Genomic DNA, 12,053 nt, shown 5'->3' with positions numbered 1-12,053 from the left:
CTGAGAAACTTAACAGGAACCCATGGAGGAGGGGAAGGAAAAAAAGGGGGGGGGGGAAGAGGTTAGAGTGGAAGAGAGCCAAAGCATAAGAGACTCTTAAAAACTGAGAACAAACTGAGGGTTGATGGGGGGGTGGGAGGGAGGGGGGGTGGGTGATGGGTATTGAGGAGGACACCTTTTGGGATGAGCGCTGGGTGTTGTATGGAAACCAATTTGATAATAAATTTCATATATTGAAAAAAATTAAAATTAAAAAAGAAACTTTTTAATAAACAATGAAAAACATAAAATTTTTTTGTTGTTTTGAAAAGACAATCTGATGAAACATTGATAAAAAGGTAAATAAAATATTGAAAATGGGGGTTAAAATTCCTTTTCCTGCAGCTACTGGAAGGAATGCTTTGTACCTTGCTTATTTTGTTTAGAGCTTAATATTTAGCAGGCAGCTACTAAGTGTCAGCCTGAGTGTAAATCTAAGTCTTTTTGCCTCCGAACCTTTCAGTGCACAGAAATTTTGATATAACTAATTGATTGGCACGTAGAGGAAGGAATTAGTAAAATTTTTTAAATTTTTAATGAGAGACCATCTTTACCTATCAAAGAAGCTAAGTTTTCCAAACCTGGTAATACTTAAGTACCAGAAGCCCGTATATGTGAGGAGATATAATTCAGTTACAACCCCTTTAGAAAAGTCTTAAATAATAATCCTAAAAGCCAGTTATGGCCACAGACTGGAAAGAAGTAGTTTAAAATCTTAATTTGTTCAGAGTAGCAGTGTTTTAAAAGAAAGTAATTATTTTCCAATTTTTCAATATTTATCATGTTATTTTTATAAATAGGGAGAATGTTTTTATCCTTACCTGGTAGTTTAACTTTAGGGAAATAATTCTAAATGCAGAATAAAGATTATCCAAAAATTACTCATTGGCTTTATTTTTAGTGGTAAAAAATTAGAAACAAGGTTAAATGTCCAGCTGAGTGAGCAGAATGTGCCAAAGTAAGTGGTGATATGTCTAAGGGAAATATGTGGATTTAAGAGATTGCATAGGAATAAAGAGAAAAGTTTATAATAGGAAAAGCAGGATACAAATTTGTATAGTGTGTGATTACAGATACATATTTTCATAAAAATACAGGAAAATATTGAGAGAAAATGTAATTTTATTGGCAATTTTCTTTGGATATTGAGTCTCAAGTAATTTTTTCCCTTTGTACTTGTGTTTCCCAGATTTTTTTTAATCATGTACTGACTTTTTATATAAAAAGTATTATTTTCCTAACATAAGGTAAAGTGATAGTTAATATTTTCGTAGGCCACCACTAGATAGTGTTCTGTTTATATTATCTGTTAAGTGGGGAGACATTTTGATAATGCCATTTTCTTAATGTCCTGTTTTATTCTGTCCGTATGGAATGAACATGTTTGTGTTTCTTAGATCTGAAACTCAGCACCGAGGCTCTGCTCCCCACTCGGAAAGTGATCTACCAGAGCAGGAAGAGGAGATTCTGGGATCTGATGATGATGAGCAGGAAGATCCCAATGATTATTGTAAAGGTAAGGCCTTTGATAAGGATACACCGAGTAAGACATGACTCATGAGTATATGCAATTTCTCACTTGAATGTTGGGTCTGTCAGTGTAAGCTGTTTTGATGCTTTCTGCTTATCGCATCCTTTTCTCTAAGTATAAGAAATAATATTTCCTCTCAGTTCAATTTAATTTATTAAAGCTTGATTTTATGTTAAATCTGTTTTTACCCTTCTTTCTCCTTCAAAATGATAGTGCATATTTACCTTAGAAAATTTCCGAAGTATACTAAAAAGAAAATAAAAACTGTCTGTAATGCTGTATCATCCAGAAATAACCAGTGATGAGATTTGGTATACAGGCTTTTCGAAAAACCTTTTCATTACTTTTTTCTCATAGTAATGCTTGCTAAGGTAAGTTAAACTGGAATTATAGATACTTAAACTGTGTCATAAAGTTGCCTGATAGCTTTTTTGTTTCTTTATGAGACTTTCTACGATTCTGGGTGGCAAGTTACAAGAGAATGTATCTTACCATCTAGGAGAACATAGTTTGTGTTATTCTCAGCAAGCAAAGATACATGTAAAAATACCTTGATTCCTGCCACTGTTGGCAGCCTTTTCAGGCCTTCCTGGTTTTTATTTTGTTTAAGGGAGCAAACTCTCTATTTTCTGTTTCTTTCTTTCTTTCTTTCTTTCTTTCTTTCTTTCTTTCTTTCTTTCTTTCTTTCTTTCTTTCTTTTTTTCTTTCCTTTCTTTTCTTTTCTTTTCTTTTCTTTTTCTTCCTTTCTTTCTTTCTTTCTTTCTTTCTTTCTTTCTTTCTTTCTTTTAATGTTAAATAAATGGAATTTTTTTTTTTAAGTTTAAGGGTTTTTTTTTTTTTATTTTGAGAGAGAGAGCATGCACAAGCGAGGAAGGGGCAGACAGGAAGAGAGAGAGAGAGAGAGAGAAGTCAGTGCAGAACCAGACATGGGGCTCGAACTCCTGAACCATGAGATCATGACCCGAACTGAAATCAAGAGTCAGACACTTAACTGAGCCACCCAGGTGCTCCTAAATAGATGGAATTCATTAATCTCCTTCATAAAAGAACATCCTGAGACTGAAACTATAAATATGTTTTATTTTAAACATTCATATATTTAGATAAATCTATTGGATTACTGAGGGGCAAGAATATTGTGATATGTAACCTTGTTTTTGTTTGACAGTGACTTATTTTTTTAAGTAGCTATTGGTTGTTCAACAAAGCATCACTTGCTTACTCTAAATCATTAGTCTTACTTGCGAAGATGTTTTGCTGTAACATGAGTTTAGTATGTGGCTGTGTGTGGCAGACTTACAATTTTCTTCTCAATTTGTTACATAGAGAAACAGTTTTTATTTGATAAACTGTATAGATGTTGAAAATGGATTATGAGATACCTTTTCCTTCTTACTGCTTAAGTGACTGTTTCCCCCCTGTTGTTTCTTCCAGGAGGTTATCATCTTGTGAAAATCGGAGATCTATTCAATGGGAGATATCACGTGATCCGAAAGTTGGGCTGGGGACACTTTTCGACAGTGTGGTTATCATGGGATATTCAGTAAGTTGTAGTGGTCCTGCAAAAGAATTAGTTAAGTGATGCCTAAGTGTTTTTGTCTGATTTTCCAGAGATGATCCAGCCTTCAGTCTAGCTCTAGACCAATTTCTTGGTCAGAATTTTGTTGTTGATAATCTTTATATTCTTGGGCAAATTTGTCTTTTCCTCTGGTGAAGAAGCATGTTGGGGCAAAATTAGTGTCCATAGGCACTTGGAACTCAGAAATTCAAACATTACAAATACTACATAAAAGTATGGTATGTAAATTCATAGGGTTTTGTTTTGTTTTGTTTGTTTTTTACTGGATTTAAATTTTTAGATGATGTCCTGGACCAACCTATGTGAAATTATTTTCTTATAGTTTGTTTTGATAAGAGATTTGCTCGACTGTACAGTCCAAAATTTTTCCTATATAAAAATCAGAGGTAATTAACATTGGAGGTTTACCTACAAGTGTATGGTCTGTCTTTGATGGGACAGTATTTGAGATCTGTGCACTTTATTCTTTTATCAGTTTGGTTTCACCCAAGTATTTCTTTTGGCTTCTTATAGGAAAGTGTTACAGCTTTTAACCTTTGAGGTTTTGACATGCAGATATGTAAAATACTTCTGGTTTAATGGGGTTTTCCCCCTTATTTATTCCCATTTCATGGTTTTACTTGGATTCAAGGAGACATTGAGAAGGTAGACTTTAACTTAGAGAAAATGTATGGTGACTGACATTACCCAAAAACAGATTTTCTTCCTCCTGTAAATGACATCTGGCCAGTTAGTGCCATCCATTAACAGGTACACGTGATCCCATAGAAATAGCCTATGTTTAAGTACAGGGAGACATGGAATCAGTATTTGTACTTTCATTGCCTCCTAGTTATGACTAAATCTTACCTTCCTAAAGTAAGGATAGGGCATTCGTCTTAACTGCCTGTGTTTGCTTCTTAGGGGGAAGAAGTTTGTGGCAATGAAAGTAGTTAAAAGTGCTGAACATTATACTGAAACAGCACTAGATGAAATCCGGTTGCTGAAATCAGTGAGTATTAGATCATATGTGTGAACTGCAAAGCATCATAAAGTTGTATTAGATTAAGACATAAAGTTCCAATATCCTTAGGGAGGTAGAGGAAGATGACAATATACCTTCTGTGCATGTGGTACTGGAAGTGGTGGAATATGCTGTGATGGGAATTTTCTGCATGTAAACACTGAAAAAAACTTTCAGACAAACAAAAATGTTTATAGAGCATGTTTTATTTGCCAGACAGCACCAAAAAATGTCTTACTTTGCTACTATGGTTAAAAGTTGTGTGAATAAGTTTATAACATCTGTTTCATGTTTTAAAATGTTATAAACTATATATAATATAAAATAAGCATTTTATTAATTCCCTTAATATCTGAAAATGTAGGTAAATTTTATTTAAAAAACGTTTGGGTTTTGCTAGAAATTAGGAAGCTGTCATTGTAGTAGAAGGAGCTTAAACTCCAAAAACCTGGGCTTTAAGACCAGCCCTAGTCTAGTATATCCTCCCTCTCATCACCTCATTTCTTCTGAGCCTTAGAGTTTTCATTTGTAAAGTGAGCATGTTAGACCCAGAGAGCTCTAAGAGAGTAATTTTCAAAGTGCCAGTCTGACAAGATAAGGAGCTTGTGCCCCAAAATAAATCAATGTACTATTTGCTTCCTTCATTGAGAAAGGTTTTTTATGGGGTGGAGAAGGTCAGCTGAATGAACAGTGTGATGAATGTTGTGGTTGGTTTACATCCTGTAAAGTCTCCTTAATTCCTCATGGCCTGATAACCAGTGATTAATTTGGGAGGTACACTTTTAGTAGAAAAATGGTTGAATTAGAGCAACAGTCTATGTTGGTGGTATTTCCTTTTGTTAACTGTTTATTTCTTTGTCTATTTGAGCTATTAAAATTTTAGTATGTTTTTCTCATAGATTTGTATGAGGCCTTTCTTGGGAGTAATTAATCCATTGTTACATGTGCTGCGGGTATTCCCTCCCCAACTATTTGGATTATTTCCATGCTTCTCCTTTTGCTAAATACTGTGTTTCTCACTTCAGGTTCGTAACTCAGACCCTAATGATCCGAATAGAGAAATGGTTGTTCAGCTACTAGATGACTTTAAAATATCAGGAGTTAACGGAACACGTATCCTTTTAAGAACCTGTTTGAAAATAAATCATGAAATAACCTATCTCTAAGAAAGGAACCAGATTTAATAAATAGCATTCGTCTCTTTCCTCAAGGCAAAGTACAAGCAAACTACTTAGTTTTATTGTAAGCTTCTGAACATAGATTGAATCATGTTTATCTTTGTATGTTATGATTTTTCAGAGTATTGCTTTAGGCTTTTTCCCCTTTACAGGCAAATTAAACCAACAAAAACTTGTTTGGTTTTTTTAATGTTTATTTATTTTTGAGAGAGAGCGAGACAGAGTGCAAGTGGGAGAGGGACAGAGAGAGGAGAGGGAGACACAGAATCGGAAGCAGGCTCCAGGCTCTGAGCTGTCAACACAGAGCCTGACATGGGGCTCGAGCTCAAGAACCGTGACATCATGACTGAAGTCAGATGCTTAACCAGCTCAACCACCCAGGCGCCCCAAAAGAAAAGCTTTTTTAAAAAATAGCCTTGTATTAGTAAAGGTTCTATAAGTTTTATCAATAAGCACAGAAATTTTAGTGGAAGTAATTTTTCATGATAAACACTGGGTAAAGAAAAATTTAACACATTTTATTATCTCCCAGCCTTCAATAGGGAAGAGGCTGTGCATGGGTTATGCTTAGAATGTAAACAGGTATGTGATCACATTCTGTCATGATGAAAAAACTGACTTGTTTAATGTTTTTATCTGGATTCTTAGAATTTTTAGAGTTGGAAGGAACCTTAGCTGATTTTTCTCTTACGTAAGTTCATATCAGAGTGACATACACTGAGTTAAGAGGCGTTGCAATAGCCATGCTTATGAGGACCTGTCAGATTTTTCAGAATAAAAGATGTAGAATCTCACTTGGATTGGAGAGTCTAAAACTACCTGTTCATAAACTATTTAAAAATGTGAAAGGAAAGACATTTCATACCTCTCATTTCTCCTATACCTCTGCATATTTAGCTTCTGTTAACACACATTATTAATTGCCAGTTATGGCCTTTATTAAGGAGGTGGGCTACATATGGTTCTGTATTATCATGTGGACTATGGTAAGAGATTTGAACAGAGAAGCAAGAAGAGAGAATAAGAGAACAGGTGATAATGTGAAAAGATTTTTATCTGTCATTCTGAATTCAGTTGTAAGTTATTCCCTTTGAGAAGTACAAATCACATACCCCTGATCTCTGAAGGAAACTGCTCCAAGAATCATCCATTTTAAAACAGGGTCTTGTGTCTGTTGCAGTCACTTTGTAGACGGTTTACTCTGTGTGTATATGCGTTTTGTTTTAACTGTTGAAATCTTCGTGGATTTGAATTTCAAGTTCCAAGATGCTTTCCGGATATTACCAGATGGTTTCTCTGTACTTTTACGCACTGAATCCCTGTTTTATTTATTTCTCTTTGTCCTTAGCCCGTTTTCTCTCTGCCCTTCCTCCTACTTGTCTCCCAGCTGTCTTGGCTACTGCATTATTTGCTGCTACTAGAGATTGACAAGGATAAAATTCAGGGTTGCTATTCTCCTGCCCCTCATGTCTGCTTACCACATAGACATGTCTGCATGGAGCTGTGTATCTGTATTTTTCTTTGCATCTGAGCATCTCCAGAGCACTGCCCTTTCTCATACTGAAATATAAGGGCCCTGAACTGGAAAGTTAATCATGTAGACTTCGGGATACTTGGTTCATTCTACTTCCCTGAGTAGTAAGGAGAGAGGAATGATTAAAGAGGGTCAGCGAGTCTGTATATACTATTGACATCACCCAATGAGTATCAGTTATGGCCATCTATGTGACCTGCTATGTCTTTAGGATACTTCTTTTTTCGAGTATGGATTTTCCTTCTTTTCCTAGCTCCTCTTACTTAAATCTAACTCTTCTTAGTTTTCAGCCCTCTATTTTTTTTTTTTTTACACCATCTCCTCAAGAAACTTTTTCATGTATCATTTTTTCCAGTTTTTTGTTTGTTTGTTTGTTTCTTAAGTTTTTAAATATTCGGTCTTTTTTATATCACTGCTTACAAATTAAAATACCATTGTCCGGGTTGCCTGGGTGATTCAGTCGGTTGAACGTCCGACTTAGGCTCCGGTGCTGATCTTATGGTTCGTGGGTTCAAGCCCCGCATCTGGCTCTGTGCTGAACGCTTGCTCAGAGCCTGGAAGTCTGCTTCAGATTCTGTGTCCCTTTCTCTCCCTGCCCCTCCCCTGCTCACACTGTGTCTCACTCTGTCATCTAAATAAATGTAAAAAAAAACAAAACAAAAAAAACATTGTCATGGGTGCCTGGGTGGCTCAGTCAGTTGAGTGTCCAACTCTTGATTTCTAATCAGGTCATGATCCTGGGGTCATGGGATTAAGCCCCACATAGGGCTCTGCACTGAGTGTCAAATCTGCTTGGAATTCTCTGTCTCTCTCTCTTTTTCTTTCTCTCTTTCTCTCTTTCCCTCTCCCTCCATCCCTCTCCCTGGCTTGTTTGTTCTCTGTCTCTCTCACTCAAAAAATACATATACCATTGTCAAATTGTAATACTTCTCTCAACAAATCAAAGATTGAAACTAGGGGGTGCCTGGGTGGCTCAGTTGGTTAAGCCTTTGACTCTTGATCTCAGCTCAGGTGTTGATCATCTCAGAGTTGTGAGTTCAAGCCCTGTGTTGGGCTCTTCACTGGGCCTAAAGCCTACTTAAAATAATAAAATAAAAAGATTGAAACTAGGAACATAAGAGAATAATTTAAAAATCTGTTTTTCTGGATTTTTTAAAGCAGTCTACATTTTTAAAAATCCCGATTTGGATTTTGTATATACAAAAGTAGAGTAGTTTAATGAATATCCACAAACCCATTACCCACTTTAGGAGTTACCAACTCATCGCCAATCTTATTTTGTCTCTACCTCCTACTAATTTTGTGGCCAACCTTAGATATATTATTTTATCCATAATAATTTTAAAGCTTATTTATTTATTTTGAGAGAAAGAGGAAGAGAGAGAGCGAGCACGAGCAGGGGAGGGGGACAGAGAGAATCCCAAGCAGGCTTTGCACTGTCAGTGCAGAGCCTGATGCAAGGCTCAAACCCACAAACCTTGAGATTTGGACCGAGCTACCCAGGTGCCCCCATAACTGCATTTTTAAAAATGTTTTCAGCTTGACTGGTGGCATCCTCTTAAGGTCAAGACATGTTCCTCTTGACGTATTCCATTACTGTTGTCACAGCAAGGTTTCCAGGTTCATGCAGGATTTGGCCATTTCTTTAAGGAGCCCAGGTTTTCCTTCAGTAAAGAATCTTATTTAAAGGAAGAGTCTGGGCACTGGGTCATTATGACATATGTATAGCTCAACTTTCCCATATGTAGAAACTTCTAGAGGTACAAGGTAGCAACATCTTACTACTAAGTCCCAGCAGTGCCCTGCACACTACTGGCTCAAAGAATTATTCCTGCTGTGATGATTGGGATGTGTGTATGTAATGAGAACACACGGTGGCACTAGAATCAAGATTAGTTTTGTGAACTACAGAGCATAAAGCAAGCCAGTTTCCTACTTTTAAAAACTGTTGGCATTCACATTTTTTTAGGTTAAGTTTTGGTACATTATCTCCTGCAGTTAAAGCAGAAGTTATTTTTCCTTGCTTTGAGGCTGTGAGAGTAAAAGTTGTTACCCTGGACATTAGTTTTTACATCAGGGAAAAGGCAACAACTTAAGCCTAGTGTGTTTCACTTTTACTACTCAGTGTTTTAATGTGCATAGTTTTATCGATAACCAGCCCCCTCCCCCCCCCCCCGCCAGAGTTTTCCATTTCTTGGATGTTTTGAGTAACTAAAGCATTAAACAATCTTTGGAATTCAGAATATTAACAGCTAGATATTTTTTTAGTCATATTCTATAACTTTTTTACAAAAAGAACAATACAGTAACAATTTCATTGGGATGGGACACATTTTATCTTGCTTCTTTCTTCTTTTGTGCTTCCTTTTTCCTTCCTTAACAAATTCCTAGATATCTGCATGGTGTTTGAAGTTTTAGGGCATCATCTGCTCAAGTGGATCATCAAGTCCAATTATCAAGGGCTCCCACTGCCTTGTGTCAAAAAAATTATTCAACAAGTATGTATCTTAGTATTTTCTCTGTGGTGATTGTTTTATATTCTTAAAGTGTCAGGAGTTTTCTATATCCAATAGAGTTTTTATTTTAAAAACTAGGGATTTTTTTTAATTGCTAAAATTAAGTGTCTTATTCAGTCCCTAGTGGTTATTCTGTGTTTAAATGTTTTAGCAATAACCCATTTCTCCCAGATTAATCTCCTATCATAGTCATTAGAGGGCAAGCTGTGTTCAGTGACTGATTTTGAAAATTTGAAAGTTCTGGTTGCAAATATTGATTATGTATTAATAGAAAATTGCTATGTCAAATTATTACTGTCTCTATATAACATTCAAGGGCATTTTCTAATATTTTAAATAACTCTCAATATATAGTAAAGAAGTTCACTCTCAGGCAAATATTAATACTTCAAGGGGCAAATAATTTGTTTGGATAATGTGTTTTTGTGGAAAGAGCTCCAAACTAGGAATCAAAAGACCTCAGTTCTTTATCAACAAGGAAATGTGAATTAAGAGATATCTAAATCTCTTTCATCACCTATATTTTAACACTCAAAGGGCATATTGACTTTTATTCTTGGTCTTTATGTACTTCTTTAAATATCTCCAAATAGAATTAGCTTTTTAACACTTGAAACTTTTTATTATAAATAAACACTGACCTTTGTTCATAGTTTACAAGTAATCTTTCTGGGGAAGTTTCTTTGTGCTTTATTAAAAATGCTTTATTCTCTGTTGAAAACTACCATATTGTTTTTATATCTTTATTTTTTTAAATGTTGTATTGTGATTTCTTCCTTCTCCAGAAAGACTTGTATTCTGTGTTTGCAAGTCTACTGCTCTGTTCCCATCCAGGTGTTACAGGGTCTGGATTATTTACACACCAAGTGCCGTATCATCCACACTGACATTAAACCAGAAAACATCTTGTTGTCAGTGAATGAGCAGTACATCCGAAGATTGGCTGCAGAAGCAACAGAGTGGCAGCGATCTGGAGCTCCTCCACCCTCTGGATCTGCGGGTATGTTTTCTTCGAGGACTTTGGTCTCATTAGAAGTTAAGAGAAGTTCCTAGTTTTGTTCTATTACCAGTAGTTAAGTAAGGCACCACGCATTCCTTTAACGATAATATATGGTAAGTATTTATGTGTAAGAAATAATCTCAGCCTTCAAAAGACTTTTTTAATTCTCAGTATCACTCTCCTGTAGAAAGAAGTCTAGAGATTGTGTCTTTTAGTTACAGATATTTTGTATACTTTAAAAGCTAATTCATGATCTTGTTTTAAAATGTTTTCCCCTGTGATTCAGTGGCCATTTTTTATGTGTTTACCTCTTACCATGACGATACATGCTTGCTTATAGATCAGTGAACTGTGCAGGGGCAAGATAACTTTGCTATCAAGAACTTGAGTTTAGGCATTGGAGTGGACAGACCTGGTTTGAGTCCTGGGCTTCATCATTGGCTTGGGTGCCCTGAGGGAGTTCTTGACTTCCTTTTCCCTCTTGGCAGGAGTTCTTGGGATTAGTTCCATGTGAAAGCACTTAGTAGGGTGCCACACAGTATTATGTGCTAATTAAATGATGACTATGATTATGATGATCTTTTGCCATTTGGGGTATAGATTTTAATATTAGTAGTTTTATTATATTTGAGGAACTTTTAGTTTTGAGGAAATTTAAGCTGAATTATCAGTTAACATAGGCTTTCTTTAAAAAGATAGACTAAAGAAGGGGGAAATGAGAAGTTAATTGATGGGCATAGAGTTTCATTTTTCCAAAATGGAAAAGTTCTAGTAATATTGCACAACAATGTGAATATAATTAACGCTGTTGAACTGTACACTTAAGAATAGTTAAGAGGGAAATTTTATCTTGTGTGGCTTCTTAAAAAAAAATTTTTTTTTTTAAATAATATTTTTGAGAGAGAGACAGAGTGTGAGCTGGGGAGGGGCAGAGAGAGGGAGACACAGAATCTGAAGCAGGCTCCAGGCTCCGAGCGGTCAGCACAGAGCTGGATGTGGGGCTCGAACCCATGAACCGTGAGATCATGACCTGAGCCAAAGTCGGACACTTAACTGACTAAGCCACCCAGGTACCCCTTTCAAAAAAATTTTTAAGATTCTACCTCCCACCTAAGCTAAACTAATATCCATAACATGCTGTATAACTCTAGCTCTTGGTGCTGTGCTCCTTTTAAAACAGATCAGTGCCAAGGGGAAGAAGTAGAGATGGGAGTCCTGGATGGGGGTAAGGGGGTAGGTAGTTGCCTGTCATTTTCTATTTTAAACATACATGGGAATGAGATTTTTGCAGCAGTAATAATGGAAAACCAGAAATGGGGACTTGGATTTTATCTGGAGAAGAATTTAATTTATTTAAGCTTATTTTAAGTTTGTCAACTTTTATATGCATTATTTTTTTAAAAAATGGTACTTCTACCAAAGTTGCTTTAAAACAGCAGTGTCCTTTACAGCATAAACTTATGTTGCCTGCCAAATACCAGGATTCTTACTTGATTTTCTTTTCTTTTCAGTCAGTACTGCGCCCCAGCCTAAACCAGTAAGTATAAGGTGTTTCTATGTTTAATTCTGATCTGTGGGCAGTGGGTAGGGATTTTTCTGTTAGAGATCACGGTTTGTTTAGAGTTTGAAAAACAAAGAAAATATTCCTGCGCTTCTATAATTTTTTCCAATAA

At 36.0% G+C, this 12,053-nt stretch overlaps 1 protein-coding gene across 1 annotated transcript in view; it reads left to right on the top strand.

Moving 5' to 3' along the window:
- SRPK1 (SRSF protein kinase 1) overlaps nt 1–12,053 on the top strand; it is an 81,955-nt gene that overhangs the window by 45,526 nt on the left and 24,376 nt on the right. The window contains 7 exon segments of the mRNA XM_023253905.2: nt 1,437–1,555; nt 3,005–3,113; nt 4,053–4,140; nt 5,178–5,265; nt 9,256–9,362; nt 10,215–10,380; nt 11,892–11,917. Of these exon segments, the coding sequence (XP_023109673.2) occupies nt 1,437–1,555; nt 3,005–3,113; nt 4,053–4,140; nt 5,178–5,265; nt 9,256–9,362; nt 10,215–10,380; nt 11,892–11,917 (703 nt within the window).

This window comes from Felis catus, chromosome B2 (assembly GCF_018350175.1).
Source record: "Felis catus isolate Fca126 chromosome B2, F.catus_Fca126_mat1.0, whole genome shotgun sequence".
Lineage (NCBI taxonomy): Eukaryota > Metazoa > Chordata > Mammalia > Carnivora > Felidae > Felis > Felis catus.
Note: the sequence above shows the minus strand (reverse complement) of the source record. Positions and strands in the feature narration are given on the sequence as shown.